This window comes from Bombina bombina, chromosome 2, assembly GCF_027579735.1.
Source record: "Bombina bombina isolate aBomBom1 chromosome 2, aBomBom1.pri, whole genome shotgun sequence".
Taxonomy (NCBI): domain Eukaryota; kingdom Metazoa; phylum Chordata; class Amphibia; order Anura; family Bombinatoridae; genus Bombina; species Bombina bombina.
The window spans coordinates 189,275,903-189,299,521 of record NC_069500.1 but is presented as its reverse complement, the minus strand read 5'-3'; the positions used below and the strand labels follow the sequence as shown (position 1 = coordinate 189,299,521).

Sequence of the window (23,619 nt, the reverse complement as noted above, 5' to 3'; positions counted from 1 at the left end):
GGATTCACACCAACAGATATATCTTTTCCATATTTTATGGTAAATCTTTCTAGTTACCGGTTTTCTGGCCTGAACCAGAGTATCTATCACAGAATCTGAAAACCCACGCTTTGATAGAATCAAGCGTTCAATCTCCAAGCCGTCAGCTGGAGGGAGACCAGATTTGGATGTTCGAATGGACCCTGAACAAGAAGGTCCTGTCTCAAAGGTAGCTTCCATGGTGGAACCGATGACATATTCACCAGGTCTGCATACCAAGTCCTGCGTGGCCACGCAGGAGCTATCAAGATCACCGAGGCCCTCTCCTGTTTGATCCTGGCTACCAGCCTGGGAATGAGAGGAAACGGTGGAAATACATAAGCTAGGTTGAAGGTCCAAGGTGCCACTAGTGCATCTACTAGAGTCGCCTTGGGATTCCTGGATCTGGACCCGTAGCAAGGAACCTTGAAGTTCTGACGAGACGCCATCAGATCCATGTCCGGAATGCCCCATAATTGAGTTAGTTGGCCAAGATCTCCGGGTGGAGTTCCCACTCCCCCGGATGGAATGTCTGACGACTCAGATAATCCGCTTCCCAGTTTTCCACACCTGGGATGTGGATCGCAGATAGGTGGCAGGAGTGATCCTCCGCCCATTGAATTATTTTAGTCACTTCTTTCATCGCCAGGGAACTCCTTGTTCCCCCCCTGATGATTGATATACGCAACGGTCGTCATGTTGTCTGATTGGAATCTTATGAATCTGGCCTTTGCTAGCTGAGGCCAAGCCCTGAGAGCATTGAAGATCGCTCTTAGTTCCAGAATGTTTATCGGGAGAAGAGACTCTTCCCGAGACCATAGTCCCTGAGCTTTCAGGGATTCCCAGACCGCGCCCCAGCCCACTAGACTGGCGTCGGTCGTGACAATGACCCACTCTGGTCTGCGGAAGCTCATTCCCTGGGATAGATGGTCCAGGGTCAGCCACCAACGGAGTGAATCTCTGGTCTTCTGATCTACCTGAATCATTGGAGACAAGTCTGTATAGTCCCCATTCCACTGTTTGAGCATGCACAGTTGTAATGGTCTTAGATTAATTCTTGCAAAAGGAACTATGTCCATTACTGCAACCATCAACCCTACTACTTCCATGCACTGCGCTATGGAAGGACGTGGAACAGAATGAAGAACTTGACAAGTGCTTAGAAGTTTTGACTTTCTGACCTCTGTCAGAAAAATCCTCATTTCTAAGGAATCTATTATTGTTCCCAAGAAGGGAACTCTTGTTGACGGAGACAGAGAACTTTTTTCTATGTTCACCTTCCATCCGTGTGATCTGAGAAAGGCCAGAACGATGTCTGTATGAGCCTTTGCTTTTGACAGGGACGACGCTTGTATTAGAATGTCGTCCAAGTAAGGTACTACTGCAATGCCCCTCGGTCTTAGAACCACTAGAAGGGACCCTAGTACCTTTGTGAAAATCCTTGGAGCAGTGGCTAACCCGAATGGGAGGGCCACAAACTGGTAATGTTTGTCCAGAAAGGCGAACCTTAGGAACTGATGATGTTCTTTGTGGATAGGAATATGTAGGTACGCATCCTTTAGATCCACGGTAGTCATAAATTGACCTTCCTGGATAGTGGGTAGAATCGTTCGAATGGTTTCCATCTTGAACGATGGTACCCTGAGAAATTTGTTTAGGATCTTCAAATCCAAAATTGGTCTGAAAGTTCCCTCTTTTTTGGGAACTACGAACAGATTTGAATAAAATCCCATTCCTTGTTCCTTTAATGGAACTGGGTGTATCACTCCCATCTTTAAACAGGTCTTCTACACAATGTAAGAACGCCTGTCTCTTTATTTGGTTTAAGGATAAGTGAGACGTGTGGAACCTTCCCCTTGGGGGTAGTTCCCTGAATTCCAGAAGATAACCCTGAGAAACTATTTCTAGTGCCCAGGGATCCTGAACATCTCTTGCCCAAGCCTGAGCAAAGAGAGAGAGTCTGCCCCCTACTAGATCCGGTCCCGGATCGGGGGCTACTCCTTCATGCTGTTTTGTTAGCAGCAGCAGGCTTCTTGGCCTGCTTACCCTTGTTCCAGCCTTGCATTGGTTTCCAGGCTGGTTTGGGTTGTGAGGCATTACCCTCTTGCTTAGAGGATGCAGAATTAGAGGCCGGTCCGTTCCTGAAATTGCGAAAGGAACGAAAATTAGACTTATTCTTGGCCTTGAAAGGCCTATCTTGTGGAAGTGCGTGGCCCTTTCCCCCAGTGATGTCTGAGATAATCTCTTTCAATTCTGGTCCAAATAGAGTTTTACCTTTGAAAGGGATGTTAAGCAATTTTGTCTTGGATGACACATCCGCTGACCAAGACTTTAGCCAAAGCGCTCTGCGCGCCACGATTGCAAACCCTGAATTTTTCGCCGCTAATCTAGCTAATTGCAAAGCGGCATCTAAAATAAAAGAGTTAGCCAACTTAAGTGCGTGAACTCTGTCCATAACCTCCTCATATGGAGTCTCTCTACTGAGCGACTTTTCTAGTTCCTCGAACCAGAACCACGCTGCTGTAGTGACAGGAATAATGCACGAAATGGGTTGTAGAAGGTAACCTTGCTGTACAAAAATCTTTTTAAGCAAACCCTCCAATTTTTTATCCATAGGATCTTTGAAAGCACAACTATCCTCGATAGGAATAGTAGTGCGCTTGTTTAGAGTAGAAACTGCCCCCTCGACCTTAGGGACTGTCTGCCATAAGTCCTTTCTGGGGTCGACCATAGGAAATAATTTCTTAAATATAGGGGGGGGGGACAAAAGGTATGCCGGGCTTTTCCCACTCCTTATTCACTATGTCCGCCACCCTCTTGGGTATAGGAAAAGCGTTGGGGTGCACCGGAACCTCTAGGAACTTGTCCATCTTACATAATTTCTCTGGAATGACCAAGTTGTCACAATCATCCAGAGTAGATAACACCTCCTTAAGCAGTGCGCAGAGATGTTCTAATTTAAATTTAAATGTCACAACATCAGGTTCAGCTTGTTGAGAAATTTTTCCTGAATCTGAAATTTCCCCATCTGACAAAACCTCCCTCATGGCCACTTCAGATTGGTGTGAGGGTATGACAGAACAATTATCATCAGCGCCCTCCTGCTCTTCAGTGTTTAAAACAGAGCAATCGCGCTTTCTCTGATATGTAGGCATTTTGGATAAAATATTTGCTATGGAGTTATCCATTACAGCCGTCAATTGTTGCATGGTAATAAGCATTGGCGCGCTAGATGTACTAGGGGCCTCCTGCGTGGGCAAAACTGGTGTAGACACAGTAGGGGATGATGTAGTATCATGTTTACTCCCCTCATCTGAGGAATCATCTTGGGCAATTTCATTATCTGTGGCAGTACTGTCCTTACTTTGTTTGGACGCTATGGCACAATTATCACACAAATTTAAATGGGGAGACACATTGGCTTTCATACATATAGAACATAGCTTATCCGAAGGCACAGACATGTTAAACAGGTTTAAACTTGTCAATAAAGCACAAAAAACGTTTTAAAACAAAACCGTTACTGTCTCTTTAAATTTTAAACAGAAAACACTTTATTACAGAATATGTGAAAAAGTATGAAGGAATTGTTCAAAAATTACCAATTATCCATAAAATAATGGAACCGGAGCCGTTTACAAATTTAACCCCTATACAGTCCCAGCTATAGCCTTTGCTGTGACCTAACCAAGCCCAGAGGGGAATACGATACCAAGTGACGCCTTCTAGAAACTTTTCCAGCTACTTTCAGATCCTCACACATGCATCTGCATGTCTTGCTCTCAAAAACAACTGCGCAGTAATGGCACGAAAATGAGGCTCAGCCTACAACTGGGAAGGCCCTCCCTGACTGGAAAAGGTGTCTAACATAGTGCCTGCCGTTAAAAAACGTTCCCCAAGTTTATAAATGTGAATTATCAGCATAAACATGTATAAAATGCCCAAATAAAGCAATCGATTTAGCCCATAAAAGTGTCTACCAGTTTTATAGCCCATATTAAGCCCTTTATTCTGTTTGCTTGACTAAGAAAATGGCTTACAGGTCCCCATGAGGGGAAATGACAGCCTTCCAGCATTACATGGTCTTGTTAGAAATATGGCTAGTCATACCTTAAGCAGAAAAGTCTGCTAACTGTTTCCCCCAACTGAAGTTACTTCATCTCAACAGAAAGAAAAAAACACCAAAAAACTCTTAACCATCTCCGTGGAGATGTTGCCTGTGCAACGGCAAAGAGAATGACTGGGGTGGGCGGAGCCTAGGAGGGACTATATGGCCAGCTTTGCTGGGACTCTTTGCCATTTCCTGTTGGGGAAGAGATATTCCCACAAGTAAGGATGACGCCGTGGACCGGACACACCAATGTTGGAGAAATAAGATGTCTCCACTCCTCTTGGGAAGTAATTGACTGACGATTTCTCCCTGAGAAAAATAGTACTCAATGGCACCATTTTAAAATAAAAAAACTTCTTGATTGAAGAATCTAAACTAACACCTCACTTTACCTCTTCCTATCACTAACAAAGGCAAAGAGAATGACTGGAGTGGGAGGGAAGGGAGGAGCTATATATACAGCTCTGCTGTGGTGCTCTTTGCCACTTCCTGCTAATCAGGAGGCGTTATTCCATAAGGATGAAATCCGTGGACTCGTCATATCTTGTAAAAGAAATGGTACTACACTTATATCTTTTAGCAAACAAATTACAATTAGAATACCCGATACACATACTTAAAAGGGACATGAAACCAAACAATTTTCATTCATGATTCAAACAGACCACACACACTTTTGAAAAAGTTTCCAGCTTACTTCTATTATGAAATGTACTTTGGTCTCATTGCGTTTTTACAAGCAGAAATCTGGCTCAGAAAACTGCCCGAATGCCGCAATCGTCCGCCTTCAGAGGTAACTGAAACTTTTGAATGCACATGCCTAGCTATAAAACTGCTGCCATATATTGCTCCAGTCATGTGTATACCAAGAGAACAAAGTACATTTGATAATAGAAGTGTAGTTTTTTTTTTAAATTTGACCGTCTATCTGAATCATGAAAGAAATGTATTGGGTTTTATGTCCATTTAAATTCATTAGCTTCTACAGTGTATAATAGAAGGCAAAGCAATGTAACCATAAAATATGAATTCACAATAGACTGTGTCTAGAGAGGCAAAGTAATACAATTGAAATAAAACATAATGTATGCATTATACGTATAAATACAATGTTTATATAGACCTTAAGATTTCCACTCCATAAATCAAGCAGGTTTTCAACTTGCTTCATATTTTCTGTAGAGACTGGCAGCTCAGTAACGGTAATGTCCTGTGCCTGTGATCCTGAGGAGGCGGAGCCATGAAGTGACATGTTTTCTGAATGAACAGGGGAGAAGGCCTCCAAGCCAGTTGCAAAGGGGCTTTGTGGGAGCAGCACTTGCTCTGCTAAATAAACATATGACGATTAACACCAGCAGTCTTTATTTTTGTAATATTCACATTTCATTATCATGGGAACAAAGCAAATTTGATAATAGAAACATTTTTTTAAATGGTATGTTCTGTTTGAATCACAAAAGGAAAAAATTGGGTTTCATATACCTTAAGGAGAGAAACTAGCATCTAAAAGAGGGCTCAAAAGGTAATTTGGATTATTCTATACAGGTTTGTGTAATATAGAGCTAAGGGGTGTAATTTTACAATGCTGTGGTTTGTACATTCAATAGACTAATCTGCACATTTAATGCATTCCCACATGATGTAAAATTTGTCTCTAGTCTAGCTCAGAAATGCCATTGATACCCTATGATATAACACCTATGGACAGTACCACTTTGTATGACAAAGCACAACTTTGGAATTGTCTTAGTACATTATAACTATAGGATATGAAGCGTTTCTTACCTTCTTGATAGACGCCAGCTGTTAGAGAGTTATCTTTAGAAGTTCTTGCATTTTTACTGTCTGTCCATATCTGCATTTGTGAGGGTTCATAAAAATCTTCCTTTGGTGTAAAGTTTTTGTTTCCTGTAAAGAATTTGCAAAGATTAATGAATAAAAATAGGTCAGTTTTTTTTAGACCTCTCTTTCTCTGCATTACTTACTAGCCTTTACTTTTATTACATTTGCTCAGTTTTCTACGACTTGCAGTATTGAAGCTATTGAACTGTAAAAGGATATTGTACAGAATCCCACATTAGTTTCATTTCTGACAATAAAGTCACCTGGAAGTAACAAATAGTTCTAAGAATATTTGAGTAAATAGAGTAGGTTAAAATAAGCAGTTATGGTTTTGAAAAGTTTCAACATTAGTGAATTTGAGGAGGGAAAACAAAAAACAACTAATTGTATCCTATGTAATTGAAATGAATGCTTAACTTGGAACATTGCATAAGGATAAATTGCCTTTAATGAGAAATTTGGTAAGATCAATTGTGCAGTGTCATATTTTCTATCCTATACATACTGTAAATAGTTTTCACTCATAATGGTTATTTTCAGGATTGTACCCGTTAAACGTTTACTATGGGAAGCCCTTTCTAGCAGCCACAATACAGGCTCCCCAAAATGAGCCCTGTTAGTGTATTCACAGGTCATTGTATGTTAAACAATGCCAAAGATGCGAATTCCTTTTTTTTTTTTTTTTTTAGTAGATGACTTTTGGAGCTTCATTTAAAATTACAATGCACAAATATTTAACATTTAAAAAAACTAAATTTGCATCTTTTTAATTTTATTTTATAAAATAAACTATTCTCCAGGACTCCCCACCTGCACGATTACCGGCAGGAAGAACAGTCTTTATAGCACAAGCACTACCTAATTCAGTGCAGGTTTGAGCTTCTAAATTGAGCAGCTAGACATAAACCAGTGATACCTCGTCCTTAACTGACACCAAGGGTGTGAATAGATGCACTAAATGGAGAGGATTAGCAAAATATTTAAAATGATCTTTTGTTTGTTAATTAAAAAATATTAACTTTAGTATCCCCTCCATATGAGCTGCTAAAGTTGCAAATATTTAGTGCGAGTTACCCGTACACTTGAGCAATAGCAGGAACCTGGCTCTTGTAAACCTAAATGGAATGAAACCCTAATTAATGCCAACGCTACCACCTGTATTTGTCCTATTTCATGTCAGAATGACTGCTGTGAAAAAGGTCTACTTCACCAGATTTGTGGAACACATGCTTGGACATTACATATACATGTGGTATGCGTTTAATTCATTGGAAGCTTGCTAATAAGACCAACTTTTAATGACATCATTCCATTTAAAATGCCAAAGATCCCAGAATTTGACAGACATAAAATCAAACTTTTGCATTAGCAAGTCGACTCTCTAGGCGAAATCAGCAAACCAACTGGATTTAAAAAAATCAGGAGAGGTCAAGGACAAAAAAAAAAAAAAAAAAAAAAAGGACTGGAAGGCTAAGAAAACTGTCAAAATCTTATGAGGCATTTATCAGAGTTTTTTCTTTGAGAGACTGGAAGAAGTCCAGCAAGGACCTGCCTTAGTATCTGGCAGCTTCATTGGGATGCCAAATTGACTCTTCTACAAGCCAAAGAAACTTGACCTGGAATGGTCTTTGTGGAAGGGTAGTAGCCAAAAAAACACTTTTTCTGAAGGGGGATAGGGTGAATAGGCTAGGATATGCTAAAGCTCACAGAGATTTAAATGAAGATCAGTGGAAAAGAGTATTATGGAGTGATGAATCCAAGTTTGACATTTTTGGGTCCAATTGTTGACAATATGTGAGAAGAAGAGTTGGAGAGAGATGGAAGAATGAGTGCTTTCGGCCTTCAGTAAAACATGGAGGGTGTGTCCTGGTTTGGGGCTGCTTTCTGCCAGTAGTTTTGGCGATATTGTCTGAATTGATGGGATCATGAATGCTGAAAAGTACAGACAAAAGAGCTCAAGATGTGCTTGGTACCAAGGGAGGTTAAACTAAATACTTTTGCCTGAAGAAGCCATTTTGTTCTGAAAATTGTGTTTTGTTTTTTTTTATATTGTGTGTACATATTTCCTGTATTTTCTGTTTGCATCTTAATAAAGAGACCAAAAATAAATATGGATGGTCATTAAAACAACAAATCTAATGGTGGTCTAAGACGTTTGCACAGTACTGTATACATATGCATTTATGTATATATGTCTGTAAATACATAAATATGTATGAGCACACTTATGTATACATACATACATACATACATACATATTTATGAGTACTGTATGTATGTATGTACGTATGTACGTACGTATGTATGTGTCTGTCTATGTTAAAGCCCTTTTTGTCTTACACCCGAGACCTCATATCTTTGGGCCTTTATAACCTTTTAATGCAATTTTTTTAAAATAATTTTTATTAGACACTGTTATGAACGCAACTACTTATAAATGTTTAAATGTTTAAATTAAATGAAAATTCTTTTTTTTAACCACATTACATAAAATTCTCAAGGCGTTTATGTTCCTTTAAATGAAAAGGTCTGAGGTAAGGAGATGCATGCAACTATTTGCGGGAGGGAAGCACAGAGCTTCAAGCTTTAAGTTCCCATTAAACCCTTGAGCCAATTGGAAGTAGGCAATACGTCACACAGCACTTTGCCCAGTGTTCTATGTTGATGCAGTACGTACGTCTAACACTGCGGTGCATGCTGTGGTCCCTGCTGTCAGCTAAACAGCTGAGCCTGCACCTTGGAGCAGAAGGTCTCTGTCTTCATATACTAAGGGAGCACGGATTACACTTTCTTACCATATTAAGCCAAATCCCCTATTGACACAGACAGGGACACAGACATAGATAAGATGAGTAAATTGGAAAGTGGTTTCATATTGAATGTTCTATCTGAATCATTAAAGGGACAGTCTACACCAGAATTTTATTGTTTTAAAAGATAGATAATCCCTTTATTACACATGCCCTAGTTTTGCATTACAAACACATTTATATTAATAAACTTTTTTCCTCTGTGATTATCTTGTATCAAAGCCTCTGCAAATTGCCCCCTTATTTCAGTTCTTTTGACAAACTTGCATTTTAGCCAATCAGTGCTTACTCCAAGGTAACTCCACGTGCATGAGCACAGTTTTATCTATATGACAAACATAAACTAACATCCTCTAGTGGTGAACAACTGCCAAAATGCATTCAGATAAGAGGTGGCCTTCAAGGTCTAATAAATTAGCAAATTAACCTCCTAGGTTTATCTTTCAACTAAGAATACCAAGCGAACAAAGCAAAATTGGTGATAAAACAAAATATTTTATCACCACAACGTTATTCAATTACTAGTGGGAATATCACTCCTGGCCAGTAGGAGGCAGCAAAGAGCAACACAGCAAAGCTGTTAAATGTCACTCCCCTACCCATAATCCCCAGTCATTCGACTGAAGGGAAATAAAAAAGCAATAACAGGTAAATAAAGGTGTAGAGGTGCCTACGTGGACTCTCCATATCCGGAAAGAAAGAAATTTATCAGGTAAGCATAAATTTTATTTTCTTTCCTAAGATATAGCGAGTCCACAACGTCATTCAATTACTAGTGGGAACCAATACCACAGCTAGAGGACACAGAATGAACAGGGAGGGAGAACAAGATAGGCAGACCTAAACAGAAGGCACCACCGCTTAAAGAACCTGTCTCCCAAAAGAGGCCTCACCCGAGGCAAAAGTATCAAAATTTGGAAAAAGAATGCAGAGGACCAAGCTGCAGCCTTGCAAATCTGTTCTACAAAAGCTTCATTTTTGAAAGCCCAAGAAGAGGAGACAGCCCTAGTGGAATGAGCTGTAATTCTCTCAGGAGGCTGCTGTCCAGCAGTCTCATAAGCAAAACTAATCATACGTCTCAACCAGAGGGAAAGAGAATTAGAAGTAGCCTTCTGACCCTTACGGTTTCCTGAGAAACAAACAAACAGGGCAGAAGACTGACGAAAATCCTTAGTCACCTGTAGGTAGAATTTTAGAGCACGAGCAACTTCCAAGATGTGCAACAGACGTTCTTTATGAGAAAGAGGATTGGGACAGAGAGAAGGAACAACAATTTCCTGATTAATATTTCTATCTGAAACCACTTTAGGAAGAAACCCCAATTTAGTACGAACAACCGCCTTTTCCCGCATGAAAGATAAGGTAAGGTGAATCACACTGCAAAGCCGAGAGTTCCGAAACTCTCCGAGCAGAAGAGATAGCAATCAGAAACAAAACCTTCCAAGATAGCAACTTTATATCTATGGAATGCATTGGCTCAAACAGAGCCCGCTGCAAAACTATAAGAACAAGATTAAGGCTCCAAGGAGGAGCAACAGGTTTAAACACAGGCCTAATTCTGACCAGGGCCTGTTAAAAAGACTGAACATCTGGCACATCCGCCAGACGCTTGTGCAACAAAATAGATAATGCAGAAATCTGACCTTTCAATGCAGAAATCTGACTGACAACCCTTTTTCCAGACCTTCCTGGAGAAAAGACAAAAGTCTAGGAATCCTGACCCTACTCAAAGAGTAAACCTTCTCAATGACAGACTCCACAAAAATCCACGCTTACGCAGAACTAAGCATTCAATCTCCAAGCAGTCAGCTTCAGAAAAACGAGATTTGGATGGAGGAATGGACTGAGTTAGAAGGTCCTTCCTCAGAGGCAACCTCCAAGGCAGCCGAGATGACATCTTCACTAGGTCTGCATACCAGATGCTGCGAGGCCATCCAGGAGCCATTAGAATTACCAATGCGCTCTCTTGTTTGATATGAGCAATAACTCGTGGAAAGAGCGCAAACGGAGGAAACCGGTATGCTAGACCGAAATCCCAAGGAACCGCCAGAGCATCTATCAGAGTGGCCTAAGGATCTCGAAATTGAACCGTACCTTGGAAGCTTGGCGTTCTGCCGAGATGCCATCAGATCGAACTCTGGTACCCCCCATTTGAGGGTTAACCTGGAGAATACCTCCGGATGGAGAGCCCACTCCCTGGGATGAAATGTCTGTCTGCTCAGGAAATCTGCTTGCCAGTTGTCCACTCCAGGAATGTGGATAGCAGATAGACAACAATTGTGAGCTTCCGCCCACTGAATAATCTGTGCCACCTCCTTCATGGCTAAGGAACTCCGAGTTCCTCCCTGGTGGTTGATGTAAGCCACTGAGATGATGTTGTCCAACTGAAACCTGATAAACCGGGCTAAAGACAATTGAGGCCAAGCCATCAGAGCATTGTAAATCGCTATCAAATCCAAGATGTTAATGGGGAGAGCAGACTCCTCCCGAGTCCATAGTCCCTGCGTCTTTGAGTCCCAGACTGCTCTCCAGCCTAGCAGGCTGGTGTCCATGGTCACAATCACCCAGGAAGGTCTCAAGAAGCATGTGCCCTGAGAAAGCCACCATAGGAGAGAGTCTCTTGTCGACTGGTCTAGATCTATCCTCTGAGACAGATCCGAATGGTCTCCATTTCATTGTCTGAGCATGTATAATTGCAGAGCTCTTAAATGGAATCAAGCAAAGGGAATGATGTCCATGGAAACAACCGTCAGACCAATTACCTCCATACATTGAGTCATTGATGGCCGAACAGTAGACTGAATAGAGGCAAGGAGAGAATTTTGTCTTTTCTGACCTCTGTCAGAATTTTTTTTATAGATAGGGAATCTATTATGGTCCCTAAGAAAATCACCCTTGTAGCTGGAACAAGGGAACTCTTTTCCAGATTTACTTTCCAACCTTGGGAACGTAGAAAAGACGTAGAAATTTTGCTTGTTGAAAAGATGGTGCCTGAACCAATATGTCGTCCAGGAATGGCGCCACTGCAATTCCCCAAGACTTGATCACTGCCAAGAGGGCCCCCAGAACCTTTGATAAAATTCTGGGAGCTGTTGCAAGTCCAAACGGAAGAGCCACAAACTGAAAGTGTTTGTCTAGAAAGGCGAATCTCAGGAATTTGTGATGATCCCTGTGGATGGGAACATGAAGATACGCGTCCTTCAGGTCTATGGTAGTCATGAACCGACCCTCTTGGACCAAAGGAAGAATGAAACAAATGGTTTCCATTTTGAAGGACGGTACCCTGAGAAACTTGTTGAGGCACTTTAGGTCTAAAATGGGTTGAAAAGTTCCCTCTTTTTTGGGCACCACGAAAAGATTTGTATAGAATCCTAGACCCTGTCCCCTTACTGGAACTATCACTCCCAGGGAGGAAAGGTCCTGAACACGGTTCAAGAATGCCTCTCTTTTTAACTAGTCGGCAGATAATCTTGAGTGGTGGAATTTGCCCCTGGGAGAGAAAGTTTTGAATTCTATTTTGTAACTCTGAGATACTATATTCACAGCCCAAGGATCTGGGACATCTCGTCTCCACGCTTGACCAAACAGGGAAAGTCTGCCCCCACTTGATCCGATCCCGGACCGGGGGCCGACCCTTCATGCCGACTTAAACTCAGCTGAGGGTTTCTTTGATTGCATCCCCTTATTCTAAGACTGATTGGGCTTCCAAGAAGACTTTGACTGCTCCTGCTTGGAAGAGGGAGAGGAAGACTTTCTCCCATTACTGTGAAATAATTTCCGTCACACCGTCTGGGACAGGAAAAACTTCCACAGAGGAAGGAACATCATAGTATTTATTAAGTTTACTAGACTTCTTAGGGTTGACAAAGACAGAAGTATCGGAGTCGTCCAAACTAGCCAATACCTCCTTTAACAGTACACAAAAAGGTGTTCAAGCTTAAATAGGAGGTTTACTTCTTCAGTATCTGATGGAGAAATAATAATGTCCGAATCTGAGATGTCTCCCTCAGAGGCTACTGACGTATTCTCCTCATCAGACTTATGAAGGAGGGCAACCTGCGTAACAGTAACCTTACTATCTGAATGTCTTATTTTCCTCTTGCATTTCCCAGCATAGGAAAAGCAGATAATGCCGCAGATATCAGAGAAGATACCCGTGCAGCAAAATCTGCAGGCAAAAAAAAAAAAAAACTCTTCCAGGAGGCTGAGAGGAACTGCAGGGCACTGTATGTGACACCATAGAAGCTTGGGAACATTTGAGGAGAAAGCTGTGGCATTGCCTGAACAGCATCATCCTGAGAGAGACATTGGGCTCAGAGGGCAACAATTTATCTTAAAATTAAGTGTTCTAGCTAAGCATGCAGCACAGAATTGCATAGGCAAAACAATTTGTGTCTCAAGGCATAACAAGCATTTGTCAAAAGACACAGTCTTGGTCCATGTCCATAATACTAAATAAAAAATTCCCCAAATTGTAGATTTTTTTTTTAAATACACTGACACTTAAAGAATTTTTAATACCACAGCCGCTTAACGTGATGTAAAAATTCTTTAAAATAATAAACCAATCAGGCCCCCTACACCTCAGACAGACTGAGGTGCCTTATTGTAACACTTATACACAATTTGGCTGCCAGAAGTCTCTAAAATGATCATATAGTAGATCGACACTGAAGAGAATGAAATTCAATGACGCTGCCCCACTCAGTGAATATCCGACAGCAGAGAGAAGTCACATGACCGGCAGAGAGAGGAAACTACTTAGCAAGTAAAAGGTGCGCGTTTCCCTCTGCCTACAACACCGGAGCTAAATTTGCACAAACGCTCAAGCAGTCTGTTAGCTAGCCTGTTCTAGCTAAGCAAGCAAAGAAAACCAACTGCCAAATTTTAAGTTTATACATAAATCCCTGTATAAAACATAAGCCACAAACATACTAATAAAGTATTTCAACAAAATTAGCCTAAAGAAAAAAAAACATATCCCAATAAAAGGAAGATTAACCCCTAGTCTCAACATACATAATGTTCCTGCCCACTGCCAAAGAAAGTCCTGTATAAAGGATTTTAAAAATGTCCCCATCTACTGCATATGACATATTCTTCTGAAGTGCAAGTCTCCAAGACCTAGAAGACAAAAAAAAAAAAAAAATTTTTATGCTTACCTGATAAATTCATTTCTCCTGTAGTGTGGTCAGTCCACGGGTCATCATTACTTCTGGGATATTATCTCCTCCCCTACAGGAAGTGCAAGAGGATTCACCCAGCAGAGCTGCTATATAGCTCCTCCCCCCTACGTCACCTCCAGTCATTCGACCAAAGGACCAACGAGAAAGGAGAAGCCCAAGGGTGTAGTGGTGACTGGAGTATAATCCCAAAAAATTTTTTAGCCTGCCATAAAAAACAGGGCGGGCCGTGGACTGACCACACTACAGGAGAAATGAATTTATCAGGTAAGCATAAATTTTGTTTTCTCCTGTTAAGTGTGGTCAGTCCACGGGTCATCATTACTTCTGGGATACCAATACCAAAGCAAAAGTACACGGATGACGGGAGGGACAGGCAGGCTCTTTATACGGAGGGAACCACTGCCTGAAGAACCTTTCTCCCAAAAACAGCCTCCGAAGAAGCAAAAGTGTCAAATTTGTAAAATTTGGAAAAAGTATGAAGAGAAGACCAAGTTGCAGCCTTGCAAATCTGTTCAACAGAAGCCTCATTCTTAAAGGCCCAAGTGGAAGCCACAGCTCTAGTAGAATGAGCTGTAATTCTTTCAGGAGGCTGCTGTCCAGCAGTCTCATAGGCTAATCGTATTATGCTACGAAGCCAAAAAGAGAGAGAGGTAGCCGAAGCTTTTTGACCTCTCCTCTGGCCAGAATAAACGACAAACAGGGAAGACGTTTGACGAAAATCCTTAGTTGCCTGTAGATAAAATTTCAGGGCACGGACTACATCTAGATTGTGTAGCAGACGTTCCTTCTTCGAGGAAGGATTAGGACACAAAGATGGAACAACAATCTCTTGATTGATATTCCTGTTAGTGACCACCTTAGGTAGGAACCCAGGTTTAGTACGCAGAACTACCTTGTCTGAATGAAAAATCAGATAAGGAGAATCACAATGTAAGGCAGATAACTCAGAGACTCTTCGAGCCGAGGAAATCGCCATTAAAAACAGAACTTTCCAAGATAACAACTTGATATCAATGGAATGAAGGGGTTCAAACGGAACACCCTGTAAAACATTAAGAACTAAGTTCAAACTCCATGTCGGAGCAACAGTTTTAAACACAGGCTTGATCCTAGCTAAAGCCTGACAAAAAGCTTGAACGTCCGGAACTTCTGACAGACGTTTGTGCAAAAGAATGGACAGAGCTGAAATCTGAACTAGCGGATAAACCCTTTTCTAAACCTTCTTGTAGAAAAGACAATATCCTTGGAATCCTAACCTTACTCCATGAGTAACTCTTGGATTCGCACCAATATAAGTATTTACACCATATTTTATGGTAAATCCTTCTGGTAACAGGCTTCCTAGCCTGTATTAAGGTATCAATAACTGGCTCAGAAAACCCACGTTTTGATAAAATCAAGCGTTCAATCTCCAAGCAGTCAGCTTCAGAGAAGTTAGATTTTGATGTTTGAATGGACCCTGGATCAGAAGGTCCTGTTTCAGAGGTAGAGACCAAGGCGGACAGGATGACATGTCCACTAGATCTGCATACCAAGTCCTGCGTGGCCATGCAGGTGCTATTAGAATCACTGATGCTCTCTCCTGTTTGATTCTGGCAATCAATCGAGGAAGCATCGGGAAGGGTGGAAACACATAAGCCATCTTGAAGGTCCAAGGTGCTGTCAGAGCATCTATCAGAACCGCTCCCGGATCCCTGGATCTGGACCCGTAGCGAGGAAGCTTGGTGTTCTGACGAGACGCCATGAGATCTATCTCTGGTTTGCCCCAACGTCGAAGTATTTGGGCAAAGACCTCCGGATGAAGTTCCCACTCCCCCGGATGAAAAGTCTGACGACTTAAGAAATCCGCCTCCCAGTTCTCCACTCCCGGGATGTGGATTGCTGACAGGTGGCAAGAGTGAGACTCTGCCCAGCGAATTATCTTTGATACTTCCATCATTGCTAGGGAGCTTCTTGTCCCTCCCTGATGGTTGATGTAAGCTACAGTCGTGATGTTGTCCGACTGAAACCTGATGAACCCCCGAGTTGTTAACTGGGGCCAAGCCAGAAGGGCATTGAGAACTGCTCTCAATTCCAGAATGTTTATTGGAAGGAGACTCTCCTCCTGATTCCATAGTCCCTGAGCCTTCAGAGAATTCCAGACAGCGCCCCAACCTAGTAGGCTGGCGTCTGTTACAATTGTCCAGTTTGGCCTGCTGAATGGCATCCCCCTGGACAGATATGGCCGATAAAGCCACCATAGAAGAGAATTTCTGGTCTCTTGATTCAGATTCAGAGTGGGGGACAAATCTGAGTAATCCCCATTCCACTGACTTAGCATGCACAATTGCAGCGGTCAGATGTAGGCGTGCAAAGGGGACTATGTCCATTGCCGCTACCATTAATCCGATCACCTCCATGCATTGAGCTACTGACGGGTGTTGAATGGAATGAAGGACACGGCATGCATTTTGAAGCTTTGTTAACCTGTCTTCTGTCAGGTAAATCTTCATTTCTACAGAATCTATAAGAGTCCCCAAGAAGGGAACTCTTGTGAGTGGAAGGAGAGAACTCTTCTTTTCGTTCACCTTCCATCCATGCGACCTTAGAAATGCCAGTACTAACTCTGTATGAGACTTGGCAGTTTGAAAGCTTGAAGCTTGTATCAGAATGTCGTCTAGGTACGGAGCTACCGAAATTCCTCGCGGTCTTAGTACCGCCAGAAGAGTACCCAGAACCTTTGTGAAGATTCTTGGAGCCGTAGCCAATCCGAATGGAAGAGCTACAAACTGGTAATGCCTGTCTAGAAAGGCAAACCTTAGATACCGGTAATGATTTCTGTGAATCGGTATGTGAAGGTAAGCATCCTTTAAATCCACTGTGGTCATGTACTGACCCTCTTAGATCATGGGCAAAATTGTTCGAATAGTTTCCATCTTGAACGATGGAACTCTTAGGAATTTATTTAGGATCTTTAAATCCAAGATTGGCCTGAAAGTTCCCTCTTTCTTGGGAACTACAAACAGATTTGAGTAAAACCCTTGTCCTTGTTCCGACCGCGGAACTGGATGGATCACTCCCATTAATAAAAGATCTTGTACGCAGCGTAGAAACGCTTCCTTCTTTGTTTGGTTTGTTGACAACCTTGACAGATGAAATCTCCCTCTTGGGGGAGAGGATTTGAAGTCCAGAAGGTATCCCTGAGATATGATCTCTAACGCCCAGGGATCCTGAACATCTCTTGCCCAAGCCTGGGCGAAGAGAGAAAGTCTGCCCCCCACTAGATCCGGTCCCGGATCGGGGGCCCTCGATTCATGCTGTCTTAGGGGCAGCAGCAGGTTTCCTGGCCTGCTTGCCCTTGTTCCAGGACTGGTTAGGTTTCCAGCCTTGTCTGTAGCGAGCAACAGCTCCTTCCTGTTTTGGTGCAGAGGAAGTTGATGCTGCTCCTGCTTTGAAATTACGAAAGGAACGAAAATTAGACTGTCTAGCCTTAGCTTTGGCTTTGTCCTGAGGCAGGGCATGGCCTTTACCTCCTGTAATGTCAGCGATAATCTCTTTCAACCCGGGCCCGAATAAGGTCTGCCCTTTGAAAGGTATATTAAGCAATTTAGATTTAGAAGTAACATCAGCTGACCAGGATTTTAGCCACAGTGCTCTGCGTGCCTGAATGGCGAATCCGGAATTCTTAGCCGTAAGTTTAGTTAAATGTACTACGGCATCTGAAATAAATGAGTTAGCTAACTTAAGGGCTTTAAGTTTGTGTGTAATCTCATCTAGTGTAGATGATTCAAGTGTCTCTTCCAGAGACTCAAACCAAAATGCTGCTGCAGCCGTGACAGGCGCAATACATGCAAGAGGTTGCAATATAAAACCTTGTTGAACAAACATTTTCTTAAGGTAACCCTCTAATTTTTTATCCATTGGATCTGAAAAAGCACAGCTATCCTCCACCGGGATAGTGGTACGCTTAGCTAAAGTAGAAACTGCTCCCTCCACCTTAGGGACCGTTTGCCATAAGTCCCGTGTGGTGGCGTCTATTGGAAACATTTTTCTAAATATCGGACGGGGTGAGAACGGCACACCGGGTCTATCCCACTCCTTAGTAACAATTTCAGTAAGTCTCTTAGGTATAGGAAAAACATCAGTACTCGCCGGTACCGCAAAATATCTATCCAACCTACAAATTTTCTCTGGTATTGCAACTGTGTTACAATCATTCAGAGCCGCTAATACCTCCCCTAGTAATACACGGAGGTTTTCCAGCTTAAATTTAAAATTTGAAATATCTGAATCCAGTCTGTTTGGATCAGAACCGTCACCCACAGAATGAAGTTCTCCGTCCTCATGTTCTGCCACCTGTGACGCAGTGTCTGACATGGCCCTAATATTATCAGCGCACTCTGTTCTCACCCCAGAGTGATCACGCTTACCTCTTAGTTCTGGTAATTTAGCCAAAACTTCAGTCATAACAGTAGCCATATCCTGTAATGTGATTTGTAATGGCCGCCCAGATGTACTCGGTGCTACAATATCACGCACCTCCCGAGCGGGAGATGCAGGTACTGACACGTGAGGCGAGTTAGTCGGCATAACTCTCCCCTCGTTATTTGGTGAAATATGTTCAATTTGTACAGATTGACTTTTATTTAAAGTAGCATCAATACAGTTAGTACATAAATTTCTATTGGGCTCCACTTTGGCATTAGCACATATAGCACATGTATCTTCCTCTGAATCAGACATGTTTAACACACTAGCAATTAACTAGCAACTTGGAAATGCTTTTCAAGTAATTTACAATAATATGAAAACGAACTGTGCCTATAAGAAGCACAGAAAAAATTATGACAGTTGAAATAAATAAATTATAGCATCAAATCTTTGTAAGAAATATACAATTTTAGCAAAGGATTGTTCCCATTAGCAAAGGATAACTAACCCTGACAGCAGAAAAAATACACAAATAAACGTTTTTTTATCACAGTCAACTACAATCTTCACAGCTCTGCTGTGAATGATTACCTCCCTCAAAACAAGCTTTGAAGATCCCTGAGTTCTGTAGAGATGAACCGGATCATGCAGGAAGAAAATGAACCTCTGACTGAGTTTTTTGATGCGTAGTAAAAGCGCCAAAAATGGCCCCTCCCCCTCACACATAACAGTGAGAGAGATCAGTAAACTGTTTAAATTTAAACAAAACTATTGCCAAGTGGAAAAAACAGTGCCCAAAACATTTTTTCACCCAGTACCTCAGAGAAATAAACGATTTTACATGCCAGCAAAAAACGTTTAACCTCAATAAATTAATTGTTATTTAAAAACCTATTGCAAGTCCCTGCAAATTAGGTTAAGTCTATGCATACAGTATAAATCCAGTGAAGTACCATTCCCCAGAATACTGAAGTGTAAAATATACATACATGACAGCCTGATACCAGATACATCTACTGTATTTAAGGCTGAGTTTACATTATAACGGTATGGCAGGATTTTCTCATCAATTCCATGTCAGAAAATAATAAACTGCTACATACCTCTTTGCAGATTAATCTGCCCGCTGTCCCCTGATCTGAAGTTTACCTCTCCTCAGATGGCCGAGAAACAGCAATATGATCTTAACTACTCCGGCTAAAATCATAGAAAAAACTCAGGTAGATTCTTCTTCAAATTCTACCAGAGAATGAATAACACACTCCGGTGCTATTATAAAATAAACTTTTGATTGAAGGTAATAAACTAATTAAAATCACCACAGTCCTCTCACACATCCTATCTATTCGTTGGGTGCAAGAGAATGACTGGAGGTGACGTAGGGGGGAGGAGCTATATAGCAGCTCTGCTGGGTGAATCCTCTTGCACTTCCTGTAGGGGAGGAGATAATATCCCAGAAGTAATGATGACCCGTGGACTGACCACACTTAACAGGAGAAAAAGAAGAACAGAGTAACAAACTCTAGCTTTCTGTACCATGGGCAGCAATGTGTTAAAAAACAAAGCAAGGACTACCTCACAACTTCCTAACTGCTTAAAAGCCACCACTACTACTGAAGAGATTGACGTGGACTTAGCTAAACTCAAATCCTTGCTTGCAGGGAAAAGTACCAGAAAAAGGAATTGATTTCTTTAGACACCAAACTTCACTGGGGATTATGTGTAGGGGAGTGACACTTAACAGCATTGCTGTGGTGCTCTTTGCCTCCTCCTGCTGGCCAGGAGTGATATTCCCACTAGTAATTGAATCACGTTGTGGACTCTCCATATCTTAGGAAAGAAAAGTAAATTGGAAAGTTGTTTAAAATTACATGCCCCATCTGAATCATGAAAGTTTATTTTGGACTAGACTGTCCCTTTAAAGTTTGATTTTGACTATTGTCTCTGTAATGCTATTGCTCCCCTGCAAATCTATATACACAGAATCAACTCTAAGTTTGAAGAAGCGCAATAAACAGTAAATTGTTTGTAGTGTAAGATCTGCACAAGGACCTAAGTGTGAGAAGGGAGGAGAAAGCATTAAATTAAATATAAATGTTAATTTAGCTAAGTAAAGCTTAAGGTAATCATTAATTCCCCCCACCCAATAAAGTACAGCTGAAAAGTGGATCAAATATGAACATATTAAAAACTGGAGACAGTTCACCTACCAATAATTCCATTCATTTCATTTCAATTATCTATGTATGGTATAGAACTAAATCAGTAATTTTTTGATATACCTGGAAAAATAATCTGAAAGGTTATTTTAAAAATTAAACCTTTATTTAAAAAGCCATAATTTAAATTAATTTTTATAAAGCCTTACTGCTAGTGATTTGAAATCAATTTGATTTAAATCAAATCCACCCTGTACAAGATACATTTTAGACAATTGGACTTCTTGAGTCAATATTTCATAAGGAGGTGGCGAGAGAGAGAGTGAGAATATAGATTAAATGCTATGGCTATTTTAATGCTATTTGGCATTTTGAATACAACTTGCTATTTTTAGTTATTTATTTCTTTATTAACATAGAAGCTCTGAACACACTGAATTGATGGAACAAAATCTTTCCACTCACAAAGACTTGGTTTTACCCACTTGAAAGAACAAGGTTTTTCCCTCATAATCATTAGAAACTAAATTAACTGTTTAAAAACGGAATAGATGTACTTTAAAGTGATCAGTGAAAGAGGGATACTCCTGTGGAACAGAAGGAATAAAATCACTACCTCTGTATACTTTCTATACCTCATATGTTTTTAAGGTCAGCAAATGTGAGTTGCCATTAGAAAATGAGCCTCTGAATAAAATTAGTATGAGCTAGTACTTAAAGGGACATTAAACACTAAATACATGCTAGATAGAATGATGCATTCAAAGAAAAGATTAGTCCATGACTAACATGTAGATGTATTTTTTTAAAGTTTCATTAGTTGTTTAAAAAGTGAAAAAATAAGTGCAAAGTTTTAGTGTCTATAAAACACTGGGAGCTGCCATGTTGTAACTTGTGTTACCTTCTCTGCTGTGGCCAATTAGGGACCATTATAAATAGGTCACTAAAGTGTGCAGCCAATGGTTGTGCTGGATTTAACAGTGTTCTGCACTTCCATTTCTAACAGGAACTGAAAAGCTCACAATTTCAGAATGGAATTACAGGCAAAGATGACAAAATAAATAATGAAAGTATATTGCAGAGTTGTTTTATTATATACAATTTATCATTTTATATTACCATTTCAAAGTGTTTAATGTCCCTTTAAAATGACTGGTGTCCATCTTAAAATGCATTATTCCCATTTTTTTAAATATTTAAACTATACATTTTGCATTTGAACCATACCGCATTAAAAATGTATTGACTATTGTAAAAGGCCATTTCAAGTAATGCATCATACATCCAGATTCATACACTTTCAGATATTACCTGAAGTCTGATCGTGTTCAGCTTCCTTTGAACTTGAATGCCTGTCACTTGTGGTTTGTTCAGAACTGAACTGATGCTGCCTAAGGAAATCAGGCCCAAACTTTGGAGTCACTACAGCATAATGAAGAAGCTCTTCATATTCATCCTGTCACAAAAGAGCAGTACAATAGTAACAGCTTATAATATGAAACCAGAAAATGGATGTTCTATCTAGCATGTTAGTTAGTAAAGAAATCATTTTTTAAATGGGCAAATACATAAGAAATTTAAAGATAAGGCTACACATGTCTTCATAATAATGTGCAGATTTTAACAGTTTCTTAATGAAAATTCAAAATTAATGTCTGTATATCATCAAAAATTTTAACTTTCTGTTAAATGCTGCGTGTTTCTAGATAAGGTGGTGAAGTCAGTTTTCTAGAGGAGCTTGCGTGTACTGTATGGGGGTGCAGTATTTTTCATTTTCATTACAAGAAAGCAAAAAACTGAAATTCCAGGTTTAGCAGATTAAAAGGACCGTATACACACACAATTCTCACGTAATTGCATGTAATAGACACTACTATGAAGAATAATATGCACAGATACGGATATAAAAATCCAGTATAAAAACTTACTTAGAGGTTTCCAGGTTAGCTCTCTTTAAAAGGTTACTGGAACACACACTGAAATTGGGAAATAGCACACCCCCCTCCCCCTTTCTTTGCATATGAAAAGACCCTTTACACAAACAGAAGCAAGATGGAGTAGGTATAGGTCAGTATTCTCCTAAAACTTTGGGGCTTGGTTAGCAGTCTGAAAATCAGAGCAATGTTATTTAAAAATAAGCAAAACTAAACCGATGATGATCTTTGTGTATCGGAATGTGAAGATAAGCATCCTTTAAATCCACTGTAGTCATTTACTGACCCTCCTGGATCATAGGTAGGATGGTACGAATAGTCTCCATCTTGAATGATGGAACTCTGAGGAATTTGTTTAAGATCTTTAGATCCAAAATTGGTCTGAAGGTTCCCTCTTTTTTGGGAACCACAAACAGATTTGAGTAAAATCCCTGTCCCTGTTCCTCCTTTGGAACTGGATGGATCACTCCCATAACTAGGTCTTGTACGCAGTGTAAGAATGCCTCTCTCTTTATCTGGTTTGCAGATAATTGTGAAAGGTGAAATCTCCCTTTTGGGGGGGGAAGCTTTGAAGTCCAGAAGATATCCCTGGGATATAATTTCCAACACCCAGGGATCCTGGACATCTCTAGCCCACGCTTGGGCGAAGAGCAAAAGTCTGCCTTCATGATGTCTTAGAGGCAGCAGCAGGCTTTTTGGCCTGCTTACCTTTGTTCCAGGTCTGGTTAGGTCTCCAGACCGTCTTGGACTGAGCAAAAGTTCCCTCTTGTTTTGCATTAGAGGAAGTTGATGCCGCACTTGCCTTGAAGTTTCGAAAGGCATGAAAATTAGACTGTTTGGCCCTTGATTAGGACCTATCCTGAGGAAGGGCATGACCTTTTCCTCCAGTGATATCAGCAATAATTTCCTTCAAACCAGGCCCGAATAGGGTCTGCCCCTTGAAGGGAATATTAAGCAGCTTAGACTTTGAAGTAACGTCAGCTGACCATGATTTAAGCCATAGCACTCTGCGCGCCTGGATAGCAAAACCAGAATTCTTAGCCGTTAGTTTAGTCAAATGAACAATGGCATCAGAAACAAAAGAATTGGCTAGCTTAAGTGCTCTAAGCTTGTCAAGTATGTCATCCAATGGAGTCGCTACCTGTAAAG

The 23,619-nt window shown here is 40.9% G+C and overlaps 1 protein-coding gene across 1 annotated transcript in view; it reads right to left on the bottom strand.

Moving 5' to 3' along the window:
• The window catches only part of POC5 (POC5 centriolar protein), a 295,101-nt gene that overhangs the window by 251,581 nt on the left and 19,901 nt on the right, over positions 1–23,619 (bottom strand). The window contains exons 3-5 of the mRNA XM_053701388.1: positions 21,848–21,992; positions 5,915–6,037; positions 5,253–5,455 (exon numbers count right to left, since the gene is read on the bottom strand). Of these exons, the coding sequence (XP_053557363.1) occupies positions 5,253–5,455; positions 5,915–6,037; positions 21,848–21,992 (471 nt within the window). The remainder of the gene's footprint in view (positions 1–5,252; positions 5,456–5,914; positions 6,038–21,847; positions 21,993–23,619) is intronic.